Source organism: Anolis carolinensis, chromosome 6 (genome assembly GCF_035594765.1).
Source record: "Anolis carolinensis isolate JA03-04 chromosome 6, rAnoCar3.1.pri, whole genome shotgun sequence".
Lineage (NCBI taxonomy): Eukaryota > Metazoa > Chordata > Lepidosauria > Squamata > Dactyloidae > Anolis > Anolis carolinensis.
The window spans coordinates 37,317,780-37,342,045 of record NC_085846.1 but is presented as its reverse complement, the minus strand read 5'-3'; the positions used below and the strand labels follow the sequence as shown (position 1 = coordinate 37,342,045).

The window sequence follows — 24,266 nt, the reverse complement described above, 5'->3', positions numbered from 1 at the left end:
TCCTTTGATGAGTTATCGCTCCCCTCTTGTCAAACTCATTATCCTCCTCTAAATTAGAATGTCCATCTGGCACCTGGAGATCTGGCCTTGACTGCAGGGAGGAATGTGGTTCACAATGTCTGCTTGCAACCATTTGGTCTCTGGTCCCAGAATCCACTGGGACAAACTCTGGCTGCATGTCAGGCCCAAACCCAGAATCCTCTGGCAAAGCAGGTGAAGGGACAATTACTGGCTGAATGGGCCCCATCTCAGGATCAGCCTGAGCTACAACAGGATCTACCGTGAAGTGGATCTCCATTTGGGTTTTAAACATTTATGAAAAAATGTACATTAGTGGACACTGGTTGGCTCTCAGTCCACACCAGGATTTCAAGGTTGTGCACTTTCAGGAGTAAGAAAACCTGGGACCACTTTCAGTTACACTATTTGAGTGTTAAGTGTGTAACAGCTATGCAGATTCCTTCTCAGGGGATGAAAAGAGATGCTGCAAATACAGTTGGAGGATGGAGCTGATATCAAAAGTGGGAGTTATCATTTCATCGCCTTCTAATAAACTGTCTGTGATAATTAGATATGAGAAAATTTTGCTTGATATGGAAACAAGGATTGGCAAGAAAGCTTCAGTGGAGACATCTTTTCCCTATGATAACTCTTACAGGAGTGAAGAGTTATTATTATTGTCAATCGGATGTTTGTAACTTGGGGACTGCCTATGTTGTTCCAACATCATGGAGAGACTCCCTATAATATGAAGCTTCAAACTATAGTTAATTTAACCAGTGTATAAATCCAAGAGAACTAGTCTCTATAAGTTTGAAAACATCCCTTGTTTGCATTTGTTTTAATGACTTGTGGTTTTGACAGCAGACTAAATAAAGAGAGTTTAGAGTTTTTCTGATGAGGTTTCGGCTTGGGCAAATCTCCAGAGGAAACAAGAGACTAAAACAAACACAAACACAAACAGAGGATTCATTTTAAAGTAACTTGTGAACTAGTGTAATCTCCACTAGGCTTTCATTCTACACACACTCACTGTTGGGTAAATCCTATTGGCTGTAGTGAGGTTTAGTGCAGAAATGAATATATATGGACAGGAGTATGAACCCTCCAGAACTACAAAATTTGGGTACTCGATTTTAAAATGACTTCTCTCCAGACCATGTTAGTGTTTCTAATGAAGCAGGAAGTGGCAATTCTGAAGATCACTCTCTCCCACATATATCTAACAATAATGCTAAATGCAGGAATTAAAAAAATACAATTAACAAGAATGTGAAAAGATGCTAAAGTCTGTTCAGTTTTTTTCAAAAGGCCTTATATTGTTCCTTGAAATCCCACTTTAAAAAAGTTTTCACAAAACCCTGCTAGATTTGGTTTCCTTTCGCAAGCCCATGCTAATTGTTTTTTTTAAATGCTTTCCTACAGAAATTGAGTCTCCACTCCCCACTTTTAAAAAGAAAGAGAAAAGCCTAGTATGTTATTTAGGGCCTATTCTTATGCACACATCCTGGGGAAGGAAAAGTCATTAAATTCAATGGGTCTTACTTCTGCAAAAGTATGCTTAAGCTTGGGCTGTGAATGGTCACCATCCTTTCTTTGAAAGAAAATCCAACAAAAATAAAAAAGACACATAGTGTTTTACACTCTGTCAGATCAGGGTGCCATCAGGTCAGCAGGCAAAGTCTTCCACCGTTCCAGGTATTTAATACTTCTTTACATACGCCACAATGAGGTGCACGGAAAATCCCTGATTAATTTGCTATTTTTGCAGTGTCTTAGCAGACATAGCTGGACACGTGATAAAGCTGCAACAGGCCATAGGTGCTTGTAGATGCAGTTTTAATATGAGCAATAAAGGTGTCAGGACAACATTCTGTACTCTTGAAAGGAACAGAATAATGTGCATTTAAGAGACTAATATATTTAATCTGGCATTGTATCCAACACTGTCATATGTATAATGTATTATCTAGAATTTCACACACATACAGAGTACATGTTTATAGTCAATACATTTGGAGGAAGTTCAACAGTAGAAATGACTGTCATTAACATAAAATCACTGTCATTAACATAAGCACCCTGACGCTAAGTAAATTAAGTAATATGCAGGGTGATGAGAAACCATCAACCAAACTAAAGTACAGTGTTCCCTCACTTATTGCGGGGGTTACATTCCAGGACCGCCCGCGATTAAGTGAAAATCCATGAAGTAGAGGCACTATTTTTATTTTAATATCTAAACATTATTTTAATAGTTAAGTGGCCTTTCTCCCCCTTGTAAGCCCCGGGGAGAGTGAAGCCTTTCCTACTGGTGCCGGCGGGCCCCTTACTGCCTGCCTGCCATCTTGCTCTGGCTGCCTCTGTTCCTGCAGCCAGGGAAGAAGAGTGAGGGTGGGTGGCAGCAGAGGAGCCTGGAAGAGGCGGCCAGGCTCCTTTTTCTGACAGCGCTTCAGCTGGTCAAGCCAGGAAACGTGGAGGACTCGGAAGAGGGACTTGGAAGTCCTGCCCCAGAGGCTGGATGGCCATCTGTCGGGGGCGCTTTGTATGTGATTTTCCTGCTTCTTGGAAGGGGGTTGGGCTGGATGGCCCACGAGATCTCTTCCAACTCTACAATTCTACCTCATTGGAAAAATATATTAGAGATTTGAAAAGCTATTTTCTTAGACTATATTTCCCAGAATCTCCTTTCAAATGTGGTCCTTCTCCATCCAACTGATAGGCAGAAAAAAGTAGAAGAGTACGCTTTCATAATAGCACATGGGTTTTTGTTTTCTGCCTCTTTTGTTATCATAAGTCCTACTTTAAAGATCATGTAACCTAACCCATCTCTCCCATCGCTGAGTTGTGACTATGAGCTTCTGGTTCCATTCTATTAACTGATACTCTGCTTTAAAACTCCTACTGATTCCAGAGAAAAGTTCCCTTTTACTATTCTTCAGCCAGCCTTTGGGTATGTGTCATTGGCCACATTGGCCATATTTACTGCTAGGTTAACAGGGACAGGAATACTGTCTACTATTACAAAGTGACTTAAGCAATTAATTTCTGTTAAAACAAACAAACAAACCTTGAAGATGTGGCAAGTGATTATATGATCTAGCATGGCTACATCCACGTTTGTCGGGATAGTATCCATGCATGCAACGAATGCCTAGCCTAGTCTCTCTTTTCAGTTACTAGTCTCTTAAACAGAGCTTTCCAAACATTCATGTTGGTGACAAGCTTTTCAGACATGCATCATTTCACAACACAGCAATTTAGTTTTACTAGCAAACAGGAGCTTAAACCAACCTCTTGTAAGAGATATTGATAGATAGATAAACTGTAATAACGAGATGTATGGGGACACAACGTATCTCACAAACATCTTTCATTTATATATTTAAAAATATATGATGTATTGCTGATTTCACATGGGCTCAGAGGTTTCTTGTTACGTTTGCAGAACACACCTACATATTGTTGTGACACAGTTTGGAAAGTTTTGCTCTAAAAGTTAGCCAGAAATTGATGAGACTAATAAGTAAATATTCTATCTCTCTTTCTTTTTTTCAAACACACACTTCTCTCCAGAAATCATCTTGGTGAAAATTGTGTGTACATCTAAAATTACACTTAACTATCAAAAGAACACTAAGAAAAAGCATAGTCAGTTTTATCATAACAATACAGGAAGCCATTTACACATACCGGTAGTCTCAAGTCCACAGTTCAATTCTGTCACCTTTAGCCTTACAAAACCACAGAAGTGATTCATTCCGAAGACACAAGAGAAGCTGTTTCTCCTCTTCCCACTGTCATGGGAATTGAAGGAGGCTGCTCTCCTTTCGTTACAAAAACAAACACTGAGGACAGTCTGACCACTGGTTGAAAAAGAAGCAGTATTTACTCTTCTGGTTTGTGCTCCTAGTTCTCATTTCAAAGCCAAGTGGGGTTAGGTATCTCTCTGGGGTCAAAATTTGCACAGAACAGTAGCAGCAACATTTCTAACCACAAAGGGCTTTTGAAATCTGTGGCATGTTCCTTCAGCCTTCAAGTGGATATTTTGGACCTGAACTCCAAGACTAAACAGAAAAGGCAAGTGGCGATTCAAAAAGCTAAAGACAGGAAGAACTGATATAAATTACTAGCTGTGCCCGGCCACGCGTTGCTGTGGCGAAATATGGTGGTATGGGAAATAAAGTATTGAGGAATTGGTGGTAGTTAAGGTAAAGGGTAAAGGTTTTCCCCTGACATTAAGTCTAGTCATGTCTGACTCTGGGGGTTGGTGCTCATCTCCATTTCTAAGCCGAAGAGCCGGCGTTGTCCGTAGACTCCTCCAAGGTCATGTGGGATGACTGCATGGAGCGGCGTTACCTTCCCGCCGGAGCGGTACCTATTGATGCACTCACATTTGCATGTTTTTGAACTTTTGGGTTGGCAGAAGCTGGGGCTAACAGTGGGGGCTCTCTCCGCTCCCCCAATTCAAACCTGTGGCCATTCGGTCAAGAAGTTCAGCAGCTCAGCGCTTTAACACACTGCGCCATCAGGGGATATTATTTCCTAAAGGTTGTGAATATACAATATTTCTGAATGGTTTTTTTTTTCCTGTTGGACGCAAGTATGAATGCTGCAATTAGGAAAATGATTAGGATGTAATGGCCTTGCAGCTTTAAAGCCTGGCTGTTTCCTCCCTGAGTGAATTTTTTGTTGGGAGGTGTTAGCTGGCCCTGATTCTTTCCTGTTTGGAATTCCCTTGTTTTCAGAGTGGTGTTGTTTGCGATATTTTATGTGCTTCTACTGTCTGTGGCCCTGAGAAAACAGAGGATTTTCCAGACTTTGATGATAGGAATACTTTGTTGGGAGGTGTTAGCTGGCCCTGATTGTTTCCTGTGTGGAATTCCCCTGTTTATTTACTGTCCTGGTTTTAGAGATTATATTGTTCTGCATTATTCTATCCCAGTAATTATTTCATATTAAAGTAGAATCTCACTTATCCAACATTCACTTATACAATGTTCTGGATTATCCAACGCAGTCTGCCTTTTCGTAATCAATGATTTTGTAGTCAGTGTTTTAAATTCATTGTGATATTTTAGTAGTAAATTTGTAAATACAGTACAGTAGAGTCTCACTTATCCAACATAAACGGGCTGGCAGAATATTGGATAAGCGAATATGTTGGATAATAAGGAGGCATTAAGGAAAAGCCTATTAAACATCAAATTAGGTTATGATTTTACAAATGAAGCACCAAAATATCATGTTAGACAACAAATTTGGCAGAAAAAGTAGTTCAATACACAGTAATGCTATGTAGTAATTACTGTATTTATGAATTTAGCACCAAAATATCACGATATATTGAAAACATTGACTACAAAAATGCATTGGATAATCCAGAACATTGGATAAGCGAGTGTTGGATAAGTGAGACTCTACTGTAATTACTACATAGCATTACTGCACATGGAACTACTTTTTCTGTCAAATTTGTTGTATAATATGATGTTCTGGTGCTTAATTTGTATAACGATTACCTAATTTGATGTTTAATAGGCTTTTCCTTAATCCCTTCTTATTATCCAACATATTCACTTATCCTGCCAGCCTGTTTATGTTGGATAAGTGAGAGTCTACTGTTTATTGATAATCTTATATTATCTGCTTAGAACTGGATTATATGAGGACCCTTCTTCACAGCTGTATAAAATGCACACTGAAGTGGATTATATGGCAGTGTGGAGTCAAGATAATCCAATGCAAAGCAGATAATATAAGATTATAAATGGGTTATATAGCTGTGTGGAAGGGCCTTGAGTCTACACTGCTATATAATCCAGTGCAAATTAGATAGCCTAAATCTGCCTGTCCCCTAACTGAACCCTGGCTGTCCCCTGGCTTGCTAGGAGTTGGTTGCTAGGAGACGAAGTGGGCAGAGATTAGCCCTCTAAACTGGCAGCAATTGGATAAAAAAAATTATTGCTCTCCCTCTAATTAGGACTTTGTTTTTCTTTTCTTTTTGTTGTATCAACCTGGAGGCATGGATGATGGGTTGTATTGTCAAATTTCGAGGTTGGGGGGCCTGTAGTTTTGTTGTTTTGTGAGTCGCCGTGATGCCATCACTCTTTTATATATATAGATAGGTAAATTCAGCCAGTTTCAGCTCTTTTCTGGGGAAGCCTTCTCCAGCCTGGGAGCTTTCAAACATGCTGGACTATTTCCTGTTGGGTATATTGGTTAATGCTAATAAGCATTGTGATGCAACGACGTCTGGAAGACACATATTCTCCAACTTGATCTCTATTATCTGCACTTAATAAATAATAACCTTTATTTGTATCCAGAGCCGGCCCTAGATAATTTTCAAGTGTAAGCGAACAGAATTTTGGTGCCCCCTCCCGAATTTTGCCATCCCCCCCCCGAATTTTGCCACCCCCCAAAAAAACCAATAGCTCAAAAATAAAAGTATAGCAGAGTCTCACTTATCCAACGTTCTGGATTATCCAACACATTTTTGTAGTCAATGTTTTCAATATATCGTGATATTTTGGTGCTAAATTCGTAAATACAGTAATTACTACATAGCATTACTGCGTATTGAACTACTTTTTTCTGTCAAATTTGTTGTATAACATGATGTTTTGGTGCTTAATTTGTAAAATCATAACCTAAATTGATGTTTAATAGGCTTTTCCTTAATCCCTCCTTATTATCCAAGATATTCGCTTATCCAAGCTTCTGCCGGCCTGTTTATGTTGGATAAGTGAGACTCTACTGTATTGCTACATTCACACTTGCCTCAAACAGACAAGAACTCTTTCTCCCACCCTGGACATTATTCCACAGATAAATAAACCCCACTTGCCTTTCTTCCTGAATCCTACAGACCAGAAGTAGGGAACTTTATTTTTTGATTTTATTTTATTTTTACATTTTCCCCCTTTTTATTTTTTCTCTTTTTCTTTTGTCTTTTGGCATTGCCATGTTTCTTTTATCATATATATGTAAAACCTGAATAAATATTTTAAAAGAAGAAGAAGAAGAAGAAGAAGTGGTTTGATAAAGCTATATGAAGTTATCTGAACCAACTCTGTACCCACATATTCAACCATCAATAGCTTGAAAATATTTTTTCAATCCAAAAGGACATCATTTCACTAACCCACTGGAGACATGATAGTTACCTTTATGCAGGATGACTTGAAAGAAAAAAAGAGGAGAGACTTGAGAGAGAAAAAAGGACCTGTCCTAACAGATGACTATCCAGCCTCTGCTTTAAAAAAGCACCAGATAGGCAGATAAGCAGACTCCCAGGCAAGGAGATACAATTAAAACCCTCCCGACAGATGGCCATCCAGCCTCTGCTTTAAAAAAACACCAGATAAGCAAACTTCCCCAGATTCCCAAGCAAGGAGATACAATTAGAACCCTCCCAATAGATGGCCATCCAGCCTCTGCTTTAAAAAAGCACCAGATAAGCAGATAAGCAGACTCCCAGGCAAGGAGATACAATTAGAACCCTCCCAATAGATGGCCATCCAGCCTCTGCTTTAAAATAGCACCAGATAAGCAGATAAGCAGACTCCCAGGCAAGGAGATACAATTAGAACCTTTACAACAGATGGCCATCCAGCCTCTGCTTTAAAAAAGCACCAGGGAAGCAGATAAACAGACTCCCAGGCAAGGAGATACAATTAGAACCCTCCCAATAGATGGCCATCCAGCCTCTGCTTTAAAAAAAAGCACCAGATAAGCAGATAAGCATACTCCCAGGCAAGGAGATACAATTAGAACCCTCCCAATAGATGGCCATCCAGCTTCTGCTTTAAAAAAACACCAGATAAGCAAACTTCCCCAGATTCCCAAGCAAGGAGATACAATTAGAACCCTCCCAATAGATGGCCATCCAGCCTCTGCTTTAAAAAAGCACCAGTTAAGCAGATAAGCAGACTCCCAGGCAAGGAGATACAATTAGACCCCTCCCAATAGATGGCCATCCAGCCTCTGCTTTAAAAAAGCACCAGGGAAGGAAATTTCCTCAGACTCCCAGGCAAGGAGATACAATTAGACCCCTCCCAATAGATGGCCATCCAGCCTCTGCTTTAAAAAAGCACCAGGGAAGGAAATTTCCTCAGACTCCCAGGCAAGGAGATACAATTAGAACCCTCCCAATAGATGGCCATCCAGCCTCTGCTTTAAAAAAACACCAGATGAGCAAATAAGGAGACTCCCAGGCAAGGAGATACAATTAGAACCCTCCCAATAGATGGCCATCCAGCCTCTGCTTTAAAAAAAAGCACCAGATAAGCAGATAAGCAGACTCCCAGGCAAGGAGATACAATTAGAACCCTCCCAATAGATGGCCATCCAGCCTCTGCTTTAAAATAGCACCAGATAAGCAGATAAGCAGACTCCCAGGCAAGGAGATACAATTAGAACCTTTACAACAGATGGCCATCCAGCCTCTGCTTTAAAAAAGCACCAGATAAGCAGATAAACAGACTCCCAGGCAAGGAGATACAATTAGAACCCTCCCAATAGATGGCTATCCAGCCTCTGCTTTAAAAAAGCACCAGATAAGCAGATAAGCATACTCCCAGGCAAGGAGATACAATTAGAACCCTCCCAATAGATGGCCATCCAGCCTCTGCTTTAAAAAAAAAAGCACCAGATAAGCAGATAAGCAGACTCCCAGGCAAGGAGATACAATTAGACCCCTCCCAATAGATGGTCATCCAGCCTCTGCTTTAAAAAAGCACCAGATAAGCAGATAAGCAGACTCCCAGGCAAGGAGATACAATTAGAACCCTCCCAATAGATGGCCATCCAGCCTCTGCTTTAAAAAAAAAAGCACCAGATAAGCAGATAAGCAGACTCCCAGGCAAGGAGATACAATTAGACCCCTCCCAATAGATGGTCATCCAGCCTCTGCTTTAAAAAAGCACCAGATAAGCAGATAAGCATACTCCCAGGCAAGGAGATACAATTAGAACCCTCCCAATAGATGGCCATCCAGCCTCTGCTTTAAAAAAAAGCACCAGATAAGCAGATAAGCAGACTCCCAGGCAAGGAGATACAATTAGACCCCTCCCAATAGATGGTCATCCAGCCTCTGGTTTAAAAAAGCACCAGATAAGCAGATAAGCAGACTCCCAGGCAAGGAGATACAATTAGAACCCTCCCAATAGATGGCCATCCAGCCTCTGCTTTAAAAAAGCACCAGATAAGCAGATAAACAGACTCCCAGGCAAGGAGATACAATTAGAACCCTCCTAATAGATGGTCATCCAGCCTCTGCTTTAAAAAAGCACCAGATAAGCAGATAAGCAGACTCCCAGGCAAGGAGATACAATTAGAACCCTCCCAATAGATGGCCATCCAGCCTCTGCTTTAAAAAAGCACCAGATAAACAGATAAGAATACTCCCAGGCAAGGAGATACAATTAGAATCCTCCCAATAGATGGCCATCCAGCCTCTGCTTTAAAAAAGCACCAGATAAGTAGATAAGCAGACTCCCAGGCAAGGAGATACAATTCCCTATAGATGGCCATCCAACTTCTTTCTCCCACTCTGGACCTTCTACAGATATATAAACCCCACTTACTTAGCTTCCAACAGACCTCAAAACCTCTGAGGATGCCTGCCACAGGCCCCTGAGGGCGAGCGAAGGGCCTGGAGGCCGGGAGAAGGCCCCGTTGGGTGGATCCAGGCCTCGGAGGCCGGGAGAAGGCCCAGGAGGGCGGATCCAGGCCTCAGAGTTTGGGGAGAGAGAGAGAGAGAGAGAGAGAGAGAGAGAGAGAGAGAGAGAGAGAGAGAGAGAGAGAGAGAGAGAAGCAGGGAGGGGGGAGAGAGGAGAGAGAAGGGAAGAAAAAGCCATGCCTGCCGCTGCCGAACATGGAAGGCTTCAACTGAGGCCTATCGCATTAGCCGTCGACGGAGCCAGTGGTCCACGCGGGGGGGGGGGGGGCGCTCAATGGCGCCCCTGGGGACCTGCGCCCCAAGCGGGGGCTTCATTGGCCTCCATATTGAACCGGCACTGTTTGTATCCCGCCACCATCTCCCCAAAGAGACTCAGAGTGGCTTACAAAAGCACTATGAGGTACAGCATACAATACACTTGCAAGCTCTTTGCATCCTAGAAGTCAGTTTTCCAGGTCAGTGTTGTGAAATGCCCTTGGTCCGTGTCTTTTGTCTCGCAATACTGTTAAGGCATAGCAATGATCAGGAAGCATGGTTTTAGCTGCCTATGCCCCTTCTACACAGGCTTTAAAACCCACAAGAAACTGGAATAAGGTGGGGGCAGGTAGAGGTGGTTAGATGACACTCAGCAAAACCATGTGTTGGTCCACTTTAAATTCACGATCAGCCTAAAAATGCACTACTACGGAGAACTGTATATCCTTGTAGTAACCCCCCCCCCCCCCAAAAAAAAAACATGAGACTTGGTTGCGACACACTGGTGTGGACTGCTCTAATCCTCACTTTATAATCCCAAAACAGCTAATGAGAGAGGTAAGCACGGAGCCATGGACACACAGGTAGCTAAATGGAAGCACATAAGGAAAGCAATTCTCACGAGCACTCTCTCCAACCATTCCTTTGTTCTCATATTTATGAAATTGAACAGAGTTTTAAATTACAGAGTGGGCAAGCAAGTGACCCCAAAGGGAAATGGGGTTCAAGAGGGCAAACGTAAAGGCAGCAGGAGAGTGAGGAGAGATAATGATGAAAAATCTGCTCATGTGAACTTTCTTATATCTGCATCAGTGCTTATGAGGTCCAGCACACCTCAGAACGTCAATTAAAAGAAAACTTCCAGCAGATGTCCCACCTCCATTTTGAAAAATCCACTATAACCAAGCCTTTCAGGATGCTGGCAGACCATTTACTGGGACTGAGAGCTCTGTGTATGAACTTTCTTTAAGGTCCCAGACTAAGGGCCCTTCTACACAGCCATATAACCCAGAATATCAAGGCAGAATATCCCACAATATCTGCTTTGAACTGGGATATCTGAGTCCACACTGTCATATATTCCAGATCAAATAATATAATGTTGGATTTTATTTAGCTGTGTGGAAGGGGCCTAAGATGCTGTATGGAAGGACCCTAAGTTTGTATGGGAACTGGGGTTGGGAGGAAAGGGAAGACACTGTCTCAGTGTGTTGCAACTCCCCAAAGTAGAACTTCCTGCCATAAATTCCACCATGTCCAACAATAATACTTATATTTGCCTTGCATTAGACATGCCTATGCCTGTGAGATCATGACACTTGCTGCAATGTCTTGGGAAGGTACCCTGCAGAAGTACCCTGTGTAAGCACTAGTGGCATTAATGGGACCTTAACTGTGCAGACCCATTCTCAATATTTATTTACTTATTTATTTCATTTCTTCATTCATTTATTACAACATTTAAATCCTACCCTTCATTTTAATGTATATCCCTGCATACCCTTCCAACATTTCACAGATTAAAATTTTAACACGTGTGGCCAAGCAATGTCAGAGATGGCAAAGGTTATAAATTAAAATGCTCTCTATTCTGAAGACAAATTCATGGGGTAATCCAAGAAATTCTCAAGACAAGAATCAACTTCAAAGCAGAACTTATACTACGAGGACTATTGAAGGATCAAATAAAAAAGGAACATGAAAGAATACTGTGTCAACAGCGGCAAGAATCTTATAGGCTCAACAGTGGGAAAAGACAGAAAGAACAACTACATATGATTGGACAGTGTGGATATTGGAACTAATAGGAATGGAAAAATTAACATTGTTGTTGAAGGGTAGATCATTGGACACATGGGTTGTTGTGAGTTTTCTGGGCTGTATGGCTATGTTCCAGAAGCATTCTCTCCTGACATTTCGCCCACATCTATGGCAGGCATCCTCACATTGGACACATTCTTAGAAGAATGGATTTTTTTCTATATATATATCTGAGGGGAAGGGAAAGACTTTATGTACATAAAATGTTGGGATTTTCATTTGTTCATATTGAGGGGCCGCAGAACTGCTGACCTGAAGGTTGGTAGTTTGAATCCATGGGACGGGGTGAGCTCCTGCTGTTAGCCCTAGCTCCTGTCAACCTAGTATTCTGAAAACATGCAAATGTGAGTATATGTTATATACTGTAATCTGCTCTGAATCCCCTTGGGGAAAAGGGAAAAATATAAATAAAGTGTTGTTATTACTATTGTCATCATCATTATTATTATTATTATTATTATTATTATTATTATTATTATATGAAAACATGTAGAAATAAACAATCTATTGGATATAAAGTGGAAGAAAAATGTTTAATTATAGAAAGCTCAACAAAGGAGAAGCTGGAAATCCACTTTTAAAACTAATTTATGTGTATGCCTGTAATTTAGAATTATATGTCATTAGAGTAGAGATGCATGTTGTGTAGTTTTATGTAATTGTTGTTTAGGTATGTCTATGTTTATGCACCCTTTTAAAAGTACTGTTGCTTTTTTGTGAGTGTTTTTCTGTTAAAAATTATAATTAAAAATATTGGAGGGAAATGAGAAAGCTCTCTCAACTTACTTAGCTCTCCCTGTTGAATTAATTGTATGCAAACTACTTTCTGTCTCTACTCTTTGAACTCAGTTTGCACCTAGTGACGCTACCTGTGGACAAAGGGGGAAAGTGAGAGGAGAAAAAAACCCAGGATATTTTTAAACCTGCTGAAGAAAATGGGACAACAGAGGCTTTATCCCTGTCAAATTAGAACCGTTGGAGGGTACGTGTCCCAGTTTCAACATAAAAAAATATTTCACAAGATTAGATGTGTAATTCTACTCAATTAAAAAAGAAGAAGTATTGAGCCCTTCCCACAACAAACTGTTTATTCTGTGTACAAGCAAGAGCTGTGAACAGTGTTAAGACACGTTTGAGACATAGCTTTCCTGGCAGCTCCTTGGAGGTCATGAAGGAAGATTAATGAGGAAAGCCACTAGAGAAAAAGCAGCAGAAAAGAGCACTCCTTGAGTTTTATTACCTGATTGGATTTTGAAGTACGGAGTGTGGCAGTCAGCTGGAATTTGGGGCAGGGGATGCCCAAATACCTGAGAAGGAGATGTTAACAGAACAAGCCCAGTTTTTTTTTTATTATTATTATTATCCCAGAGTGCAAGGAGTTGTGCTACCAATGCCTGCTCTCTAAGCAGAATAACAACAGCTCCTGAAAGCTCCAGTTTCACCATTAAGAAAGCCTGTGAGCAAATGGCGCTCTTCGGCACCCATGGTGTTTCAGTGTCATGGGAACTGAAAGACAAAGAATGGGAAAGGGGCTTAAAATGGAAGAAATCTGACAAAATCATTTCAGCTAGAATATCGCTCACATTGTTCCTCTAAAGGAACACGAGAGAGAGAGAGAGACCTTACATTTGCAGGAGAAAAGGAGGGAGAAGGGTGAAGACCGAAGGGAAAAATTGCTGCTTTCAAATACTAAAACTCCCCTCACTCTCTGTCACCATAGTAACCTGGATATTAGCAGTTCAATCTGATACTGCATCATTGCCAGCCAACCAGAAGATGTAACTGACATGTGTGCTCTTATTAGGCAAACAGCACGAGGTGGAGGGAGCGTGTGTGACAAAAGCTATACAGAGCGGTTTATGGCTCTGACTCTTCAAATGCCCCCTTGCAGCACAAATTAAAGATCAATTGCTTCATACAATGAAATATGGATTTTTAAAAGAAATGCATGGCATCTTGTATCCACACAGCTCTGCAGCACTATGATATGTACAGAGAAAGTGCCCACACGCTTGCAGACAGTCGCTTCCCGCAGCATCTAATGCTTGAAACCGGATGTGGGACAGGAAACATCTCAGAAATACGAGCAACCTTCTAGCGTAGGAGCTTAGTGAGAAAGCTGTTGGCTCTTGGCTCCATTTTACTGTGTCATTCATGCAGGTCTTTAGGAGTTCAGAGCAGCAATTAGCAGTACAAGGTGATCTCTGGGTAAAGTGAAATCATCAGGCGACTCAATGTTGCTGATCAAGCATGTCTATGGCTTGCAAAGTACTCTCCTCTGGGGACACTACAGAATCTAGAAGATATATGTCTGGCTGCCTTGAGTCTCAGGTTTTGGAGAAAAGGTTGGAAATAAAGAATAAACACAAGTGCCCTGGTTTGTTCATTAAGCAAAACCACGGGCCTCTCTTTTTCTTCATCAGCACAGAGATTTCACATTTTATTTGACTAAATCAGTGGTTCCCAACCTTTGGTCTCCAGGTATTTTGGACTTCAGCTCCCACAATTCCTAACAGCTGGTAAAATGGCTTGGATTTCTGGGAGTTGAAGTCCAAAACACCTGGAAAACCAAAGGTTGGGAACTGCTGGACTAAATACTAAATCATCTTCATTTTCCCAGAGCACCCCTTCTCATTGAATTTATGTCCATGTAGTAGACAACAGACCACAAAGTGTTATCAATCTCTCCATGGTTTTGGAACTCCTTTACTCTGCAATATGCCATACAGGTTTGTTGTGTGTTTTCTGGGCTGCATGGCCATGTTCCAGAAGTATTCTTTCCTGACGTTTTGCCCACATCTATGGCAGGCATCATCAGAGATTGGGAGGTAAAACCTCTGAGGATGCCTGCAGTAGATGTGGGTGAAACGTCAGGAGAAAATACTTCTGGAATATGGTCATACAGCCCGGAAAACACACAGCAACCTTGTGATTCCGGCTATGAAAGCCTTCAACAACACATTGCCATCCAGGTATTTCTCAGGAGAAGTTTTTCAAAGTTTTCCTTTCATGGCAATGCTATCTTTCAATAATCAGATAAAAAAGACAAGGGGGGGGGGGGGGGAATGCAAGACATAGAACCATTAGTTTTAATGTTAGCATTAAAATACCTAACTTAGATAAGGAGTCATATAGCAGAAACAAGAGACGATGAAATTATGGCACAGCTTTCTAAACATTTTTTGTTGGTAGCACACTTTTTAGACATGCATCATTTAGTGACACAGTAATTCATTTTTACTAGCAAACCAGAGGTTAAACTAACCCCTTATAATAGATATGAACAGATACATAAATTGTAATAATAATAAATAATAATAAACTTTATTCATATCTTTCCCTCACTCCCAGAAGGGACTCAGGGCGGCTAACTAAATAACAAAATGTATGGAGACACAACATATCTCATGAAAACCTTTCATTTATGTTTTAAAAATATAAGATTTATTGCTTATTTCACATAGAGTCAAAGGTTTCTCATTTTGTTCATGAGACACACCTGTACACTACAGACGATACACTAATGTTTCACAACACGCAGTTTGGAAAGCTCTGCATTGAAGAAAAATTGCTGCTCACAATCCTGCATTTGCATTCATGTTTGATTGAGGGAGATCAAAGTGGCCCTGGGCTCCTAAAAACAAAAGGGCACCATGTATAACTTCCAAAGAAACCCTCAGAACAAGCACTTGGTAGTGTAGCATGCCCAAGTATCTCTCTTTGCTGATGATCAGGATCACAGACATTTTCTATCCCTTTAAAGTTCAACTGCATTGCCCATCAGAATTGATTATTCTGAGAGCATCCTATAAAACCCCAATTTGTTTGCTTCTTGTCGTGAAATAAGCCCACAGTACATAAAATGCAACAGTTGTGGTTCCTAACATATCAAGTGTAACATTCTTGAATTTTTATTTTAGCAAAATCAGCAACTCATTCAATGTACTTTCCTCTTATGTCTTGCTCTAATCCATGAACATGCTGAACAGCAGCTTCCTTTCATTGCAATATCCTTTCAAATGTTTAAATCCATCTCCCTTCTATGTAGGCCAATTTTAAAGTTGGGTGGGTGGTTAAGGGTCATATCATCCCTAACCAAACCTCTTGGGAATAATCCCACCCCCTAGACACACCATCTTTACAGTTGGGCTTCAGAGTAAACAGAAAGACCTCATCTTACTGATCTGAACAAAGATGCTTCTTCATTGCTCATTGCTCTGTTTTTGGCATGGTTACTCTTACATGTGCTGGGAGTAGCATACACAATTGTGTAGGAAGCAATGGAAGCCCTGATGCCTTGAAACTGTCCTCTGCAGAAAGGAGAGCACAGTTTCCAGTAACTTACTGCAGGGCTCAGATTTTGCAGATGATCTACTGTAAATCATTTAAAATTCCTAGACATTAGCATCAAAATCAATCCCGTTGTACTTTGACTAAGCTATCAACTATTAGTTCAAATCTTACATATGTCATCAGCTAGCAATAGATGGCTGATGGATTTCCTGTCATTAGAGTGGCGAACATGTTCTGCCCTTTAAACTAAATGAACTATCCAAGGTTTTGGACCTTATATCTGAAACAGGTCCACCATCTTAGATAGTGGCTTAATAAAACTGGAATAAAGCTTGGAATTGAGTCACCATACCATTGACAATGAAGGAACTAGCTCCCAGTGTTAAATTAAGTAGGAAGCATTAGGCAAGCTATTATGGCTCATTTGTGATAACACTCCCTGCCCGATATGGGTATAAATATGTTAGCCAATCTACAGGATTTTTATAAGCAGCATTTCCCAGATGGACACCTTTTAGATGTGTTTAACTGCAATTCCCATTATTCCAGGCCAACCAGAACAATGTTATTGTGAATAATAAAATAAATAATAATAAAGCGTTATTTATATTCTGCCTTCTCTCCCCGAGGGTATATGTATTTCAAATATTGCAACTTACTGTAGAGATGCTAAGCTAATGCTGTTTCTCTCAGTTTGCTCAAACAATTTGTCACTTAGGAGCTTCTCAATGACCCCAAATCCTTTGCAGCTTTCTGGCATGCTATCTTTCACAGCTCCCAATGAAGTTCAGTAAAGGTCAATGTTTAAAGATGGGACAATTATCCCATGGCGGTTGTGAAATTCAGCAACCCTTGTGTTTCTGAACTGAAAGTTGACAGTTCAAATTCACGGGGTGGGGTGAGCTCCTGCCATTAGCCCTAGCTCCTGCCAATCTAGCAGTTCGAAAACATTGAGTAGATAAAATGGTACCATTTCAAAAGGAAAAGGCAAAAAGATGCTCCAAGCAGTCTTGCTGGCCACACAACCAGGAGGTGTCTATGGACAACTCAGGCTCCTTGGCTTGGAAACAGAGAAGATAACCTCCCCCCAGAGCCAGAGATGATTACTGCCACCAGAGACGGAAATGAAAGGAGAAGCCTTTGCCTTTGTCTGTGTATTTGTGTCTCATTGTCATTGTAACAAGACACTGAATGTGTGCCTGTGTCTGTTTATATGCTGTAATCCGCTCTGAGTCCCCTCAGAATTAATATTACTATTAATTCTAACATAAAATAAAACTACCTATATTTACAAATATATTTAAAAAGGAAGGGCACTTAGCAAGGACGACTGAATGCTGCTGTAAAATCGGGCACCAAGGAGAGAGAGAGAAAAAAAATATGAGGAGAAATACTTCTAGACTTAAACAGAGCCAAAGAGGTAAATAGCATGGAAAGAAAAATCTATATTTGACCTCTTCACAATGTCTGGAGGGAGAATGCAAGGCAAGGCAGAGAACATTAAAACAAAGAGACAGCTCACACTCTAGGAGAGGTTCCACATCAACCAACATATCTCAGGAAAAAGTGAAGGAGTTTTTTTTTTTTAAAAAAAAGAAGAATAAACTGAAATGCCCTAGTTTCACCTCTTAAGATGGAAAAAAAGCTGAAAGCATATTTGTCCATGGCTTCATTGCAGGTTACATTGGCTGCTGGATTATGTTGCGATTCTGCAATTTACAATGTGAACAGAATTTTTCTGAGAATTTCAGACTGCACCCTAGTCTGTGAGTAGTCTTTATTTTGCTGCTTTTAAGCGCTGTTCCCTACCAGCTCCAAATGGCACATTTTAAACGGGTTGTTTGCTCCTTTGTAATATTCCCAAAGTAATCACAGTGTCTGGCAGTAAACCCAGATGGGTTATTCTCAGGTAATTAAGCTATTTCTAGACACATTTCTTCCTCTGAGACAAATAAATAGCACAGAAACAGGAGGAATATGGGGAAAGGGAAAGCAACATGAGCTCCATGGTGAGGATAATCCCTGTTATGCAGGAAACAATGACAAAAGGAACGGGAAAGTGGGCTCTCATCTGAACCATGTGTTTTGGATCACTTTGTAAGTCAAATTGAACAATGTGCTTTTTCGATAACTTTGTACAATGAATCTGCTATCTGTGTCTTAAAGAACGGCTTAAAGAGCTGGGTATGCTAAGCCTGCAGAAGAGAAGGCTGAGAGGAGACATGATAGCCATATATAAATATGTGAGGGGAAATCATAGGGAAGAGGGAGCAAGCTTGTTTTCTGCTGACCTGGAGACTAGGACGTGGAACAATGGCTTCAAACTACAGGAAAGGAGATTCCACCTGAACATTAGGAATAACTTCCTAGCTGAGCGCTGTTCAGCAGTGGAACTCTCTGCCCCAGAGTATGTTGGAAGCTCCTTCTTTGGAGGCTTTTAAGCAGAGGCTGAATGGCCATTGTTGGGGGTGCTTTGAATGCAATTTTCCTGCTTCTTGGCAGGGAGTTGAACTGGATGGCCTGTGAGATCTCTTTCAACTCTATGATTCTATGTGTCACGTTAGGGAAAAGGCAGGATTGAAATGAAATTAAAATCTGCTGAAAGCAAACTGTAATGGATATAATATGTAGGGGGAAAGAAGCAGGACAGGATAATCTACTCTAGAGCAAGGGACTAGATTATCTGACTTTTTTGAAAACTCGGACCTGTGATTACATTTGTGCATTTTGGAGGGCATTTCCATATATAATATGATACGGTGTGGAATTTCATATGACGGCTCTCCATATAGATGAAAGCAAATCATGCAGATAATTTTTTGAAGATAATTCTAATTTTCAGTATGTTATACATAACACTATGTAATAAAAGTTGAAAATAATTCTGTTCCTGGTTTGAAAGTGTTATTTCCTGTTTAATTGTGTGGTATTTACTTTAAAAGTGGTTGTTATACTCCAAAAACTTTGTTTTTGTAGCTGCCACAAACAATGTTGAATTGGTTGCTATGGGATGCGATATTCACTGAAAAACAATAGCAAAACGTGCCTCAGGATGTCCCATAAAAACAAAGTTTTTGCAGTTTAATATACTTTTCCCATGTTTTTAATGATAGAATCAAGTAGGAAATGACATTTAGAAACCAGGAACAAAAATAATGTTAACAGTGTAATCCCTTAATTTTAGAAAACCTCTATTTATGGCTCATTTCATTCTCAGTTCCTTACTACTATCTTCAAGTAGTATTTGCTTCTCCTTGCCATAAATACACCTGTTGCTCTTTATGCCTCTGGTCCCACTTTATACCTCAAAATATCCTTAGTTGTGTCAGTCTAAACATGATAGGAAGCACACAGCCATATTGAAGAGAGTATTTCTGCCACATTATTTGTCTCTGATAAACTATTTAACTGATCAGGCTACGTGGCTAAAGCTTGGTGGCGGGGTTGGTCTACAACCAACCTAATTACTTCTAGAAACTGCTCACCTTCCATCAAAGATTGAAAGGTTTTCCATTTTATACACTCCATTTTATACATTATAGAATCTAGAAAATGGTGTGACTGCAACTGCAATTCAAGAAACGCCCTGTGTAGCAGATTAGCCTACCTTACAAGGATGGTGGATAGGTAGCTTCAGGCCTTGCTTGCAAACGGTAAGCAGAGCAAGGGGGAGGAGAGATCGGGCAGCCATTACTGGAAGTGCAGTCTGATTGGTTGATGTAAGTGGGGAGAGTTGCTTAGCAACTGGAGATGGGCGGAGCCAAAGTGATAGTTGGAGCTATGCAGCCAGAGAATTATTCATTTTTAGTTAGGAAGTTGGTTGGTTGGTGTTTGGAGTGTGAAGATAGAGATAGTTTTGGGAGCTGTGTTATTAGAGAGATACCTCTTTGAGGAATATAGTTAAAAGCCTTCAGGGAAGAAAGGCTAAGAATTATACTGAGACTTTATAATTTAGAGTGCTGGTGTTAAATCCCAGGAGAAGTGGATTTAAAGGTTTAAATTGTCCTGTTTGTATTTCCTGTGTGAAGGAACATATTTTCACAGAATTCAAGTTCTAAAATCATCCTTTGTAAGAGAAAAGCCTAACTTGTTATTGAAATTGCATCTTTACTGTTTAAGAACAAATAAATAACACCTTCTTGTTTTTCATCACATAAAGTGTCTTGTGTGTCTCTCTAAATATCCTAACACAGAGGAGGCTCCTGAATATAACATTGGTGGCAGCGTTAATAGGGGTAACGAGTTTGAATCCTCCATATATTGGTGTCAGCGGGTGGCAATCTGTCTAACACATGTCGAGTCCTCCATATTTTTGGTGGCAGCTGAAAGCAATTCTCTGCACCCTGCTTTTGAATTGATACACGTGGTGAATTCAAAGCTACAATCTCAAGAGCAAAAACTACTTTCTGCCCTTTCTGCTTCAATCCCTGACCAATTTTCACAAGCCTGCCAGGAGAAACTCTCTCTTCTAAATCAATGACCTAGTTTTGCTCTTGCTCTTCCTAATCCTTCTAGTGAGAACACTTAAGTCACAGAAATGACGACTGTGGAAAGGGGATGTGACGAATTCTTGTAGCCCTGAACTCCAACCTCACTTACAACTGATATTCTAACAACCAGGAGGCAAAATTCACTAAGAAATTGTAAGACGGGAAATACACATTGATCACCTATGAAACTGTAAGTTTTCTAACTGAAATAGAAGTAATTGCTGATCATATGAATTGGCAGGAGACTTAACAAAAACTAGGAGGAGAGAGGAGAAAAACGAAGAAGTAGAGGAAGAGGAAAGTGCTCTCTGAAAGAATTCCAACCCAGAAATATCAGATGTAATCGAGGTTACTTGAAAGCAAAGTGAAGTCATATAGTTAAGAAGCACTCTATAGTTGTCTCACTCCCAGCATTAATATTGGTAGCTTCCATAGCCAGACCATTCCACATTTTAAATTCATGTAAGTTCTTAAATTAGAAGTCTAATTTCCCCAAAAAATAATTATAACGGGTGATCCGTTTCTTTGGGGGAAGCAGAGAAACCAATCGATTGAAGACTGACATAGCTACTGCAGTTATCTAATGTTTAGCAGGAGGGTAGCTATGGTAAGGAGTGTTTTCTTCATGATCAGCACTAAAGAACAATGACCAACATAGTTTTCAAGGTTCCTTAAAGTCTTCTACCAGCAAACTCAAGAATGGCACATGCTTCCTTTGTTATGTTGTGGTTAAGAATCAATACAGATTTTTGAAGTACCATTCTTTATGAACTCTTGTGACTTTTGGTAGAGTGAAGTTTCAAAATTTCATAAATTCAGACCAGACTCTACATTCTTCACAGTAATGGTTTTAAAGTTTGTCCCTCTAGATTTTTTTTCAGCTTCAACTCCCAGCATCCTGAGCTGTCTGGGATTGGAAGTCTAAAACATCTGAAGTACCAAACATTGAAAGCTAGTGCATACTGATCAACCACACATTGTCTCATGTCTTACTCATGCTGGCTCCTTTTTCCTATTATCAATCTATCTGCTGTCCTTTTACTGCTGTTATACTGTAGAATTAATGCAGTCTGACAACACTTTAACTGCTATTGCCCAATGCAATGAGATTATGGGAGTTGTAGTTTGCCTTTAGCTCTCTCTGCCAAATAGTGCTGATGCCTCATCAAGCGACAACTCCCATGAGTCTACAGCATTGAGCAATGGCAGTAAAGTGGTGATAACTACAATAATTCTACAATGTAGATGTACCTCAAGTCTTCATTTAAGAACTCTTGCTAAGGGACAGAATGACTCAAGTAGTCATAGAATCCTAGAGTTGGAAGAGACCTTGTGGGCCATCCAGTCCAACCCCCTGCCAAGAAGCAGGAAAATCTCATTCAAAGCATCCCCAATAGATGGCCATCCAGCCTCTGCTTAAAAGCCTCCAAAGAAGGAGCCTCCACCACAGTCCAGGGCAGAGAGTTCCACTGCTGAACAGTTCTCACAGTTAGGAAGTTCTTTCTAATGTTCAGGTGGAATCCTTTGGTTTGAACCTTTGGTTTAAGCAGCAAGAAAAAAAATGGCATTTTGTTCATTAAATTATCAAAGCACATTTAGTTATCTACTATTGCATATTTTTATCATTTTCAGCAGCAAAATCCTCTCCCCGCCCCCAGCTTATTATCTGTTCATTGCAAGAGAGAGAAGGCATCCATGCTAATTGGGATTTCCAATGAATGATGAGCCTATTGATTTCTATCCTTTTTTGATGATTGGGGCAGTCACCAAAATGTTGCCCCAATATATCAGCAAGACACCAATAGATACCCTGCTCCTAAATCGTCCAGAGTGCATAAAGCATATTTGATACAAGACATCTCCCCTCCTATACCTCACCTATGTAACACTGCACGTTGCCTTTCTTTCAGACATCACAGCTTTCCCCCACTTCACTGTCCATCACAGAAGATGGATAAAAATCCCCTGCGTCCTCAGGTTTGGCAGGTATCAAGGGCTATTGTTATCAAAAACTGCCTTTGCAGCTCCCCTGAGTTTCAAAAGACATTTGCCTCAAAGCATGACAAGTCTGTCCAGAAGAAAGAAAGAGGAAGGGAGAAGGAGAATTCATTACATTATGCTTTGGAATCTGTTACATGTATGTATTAATTGTGGTTTGCAACTTGTTCCTTCCCTACAATCTTGGTTTGGGTCTCGGTTATCTTTTTTATTTTGTATTTATATCAAGGAGAATGTATTCATGATATTCTAAAACACAAAGCTGGGTTAAAGCAATGGCTAACTAATACATTGGTAGAAATAAATTAATACATTTGTGAATGTCTTTTGCCGTGTAAACCCTAGTTACATTTCTTAATTATAAATGTTAACAGATCTAATTTAGTCCAAAATGTTTGAAAAGGCCGAACTGATAACATTAAATGAATTACTAGTGCTGAATTGAAAGTTAATTCAGCACTTGTGGTCCCTCATTTATGATAATATCAGTAATCAGTGTCAAAAGGAAGGAGAAGTAGCTTTAAACATTAGGAATAAGTGTATAGTTTGATTGTTTAATATTTTAATTATGTCTATTTTAAATCATGACTTGTTAATTTGTTTTTTAAATGCATTCTCTGATGTCTTAATTGTTGTTTTTATGATATTATATGATTATATTGGGCTTGCCCCCGTGTGAGCTGCTCCAAATCCCCGTTGGGGAGATGGAGGCGGCATACAAAAATAAAATTATTATTGTTGTTGTTGTTGTATACTAAAACAGTGTATTAGTAAAGATTTTCACATCTCTAAAGAGTGTTTGTACCTTATGTATACATGTACATTCTTTCAGTAAGACTTACTGCTACTCCTATAAAAGAGACCAATATTATTATCTTACATATAATATCAGGATCTTTCAGAAACAATTGTTGTAGTCTCAGTGTGCTTTAGTTATAGACTAAATTCTATGACTGGGATGTGACCCAGAGGTCAGTTTTAGAATCTCCATTCAAGACTGAAGTGGAGGCAGGGTTTTGAAAGACAATTGACCTTCCTAAGACCACCCAGTGAGTCCATGGTCAAAGTGAAATCCCACCAAACTTCCAGACTCTCAATCCGGGTCTTCAGCCACTACCGAGTACTCTTAAAAGAATTGTATAATAGGTGGATTCATGCTTAGCTATACTTAAGACGCACTGAAATCAATAGAGCAAATTAGTTCATTCGGGGAAGGCTGGATTCAACCCAGAATCTCATTACTGAACCCAGTGAAACAATGCAGGTTATTCTGTGAATTAGTAATAAGCAAAAACAGAGAGCGCATGTTGAAAGGCACGGAGAGAAAACAAAAGAGATTTCAAGTGGATACTTCCCCTCTTGTCAGTTGGATTGTGACTTAGTTGCACACAGGTCCTGTTGAAATCAGTGAGAAAAGTTCCAATGAACAATGCTGCCATACAATGGGACAACTTTGTCGAGTTACTTCTTTCACATCCAAGCAGGAACTATAGGGCCTTCTCCCAAATTAAGAGAGGGGAAAGTCCAGGTCATTAGCTTAATGAAATAAAGGGGAGGAAGGTCAGGTTCCCACTATTTATCAGCTCTGGCCAATCCAGAGATTTGACACTACTTTTGGATTAGAGTCAAAACTGTTGTGGTTACATTTCTAATCATCATTTGTCCCCAAGCAGCATCTGAGGCTTCAGTCTATTGTATCTGTGGTACCTTAGGATTGAAGGTTT

The 24,266-nt window shown here is 40.2% G+C and overlaps 1 protein-coding gene and 1 long non-coding RNA gene across 3 annotated transcripts in view; one reads left to right on the top strand and one right to left on the bottom strand.

Annotated features, from left to right (window-relative positions):
- The window catches only part of myo1d (myosin ID), a 199,040-nt gene that overhangs the window by 5,095 nt on the left and 169,679 nt on the right, over positions 1–24,266 (bottom strand). The window contains exon 22 of one of the 2 annotated variants that reach the window (XM_008113233.3): positions 15,133–15,395. The exons of the other annotated variant lie outside the window; for it this stretch is intronic. Coding sequence (XP_008111440.2) covers positions 15,377–15,395 — 19 coding nt within the window. The 3' untranslated portion in view covers positions 15,133–15,376. Of the gene's footprint in view, positions 1–15,132; positions 15,396–24,266 lie in introns of those variants that run through there. 2 annotated transcript variants of the gene reach the window in all.
- LOC134292642 (uncharacterized) lies at positions 18,451–23,335 on the top strand. The gene is made up of 2 exons (XR_009999900.1): positions 18,451–20,734; positions 22,455–23,335. It is a non-coding gene; the product is annotated as an uncharacterized LOC134292642 (long non-coding RNA).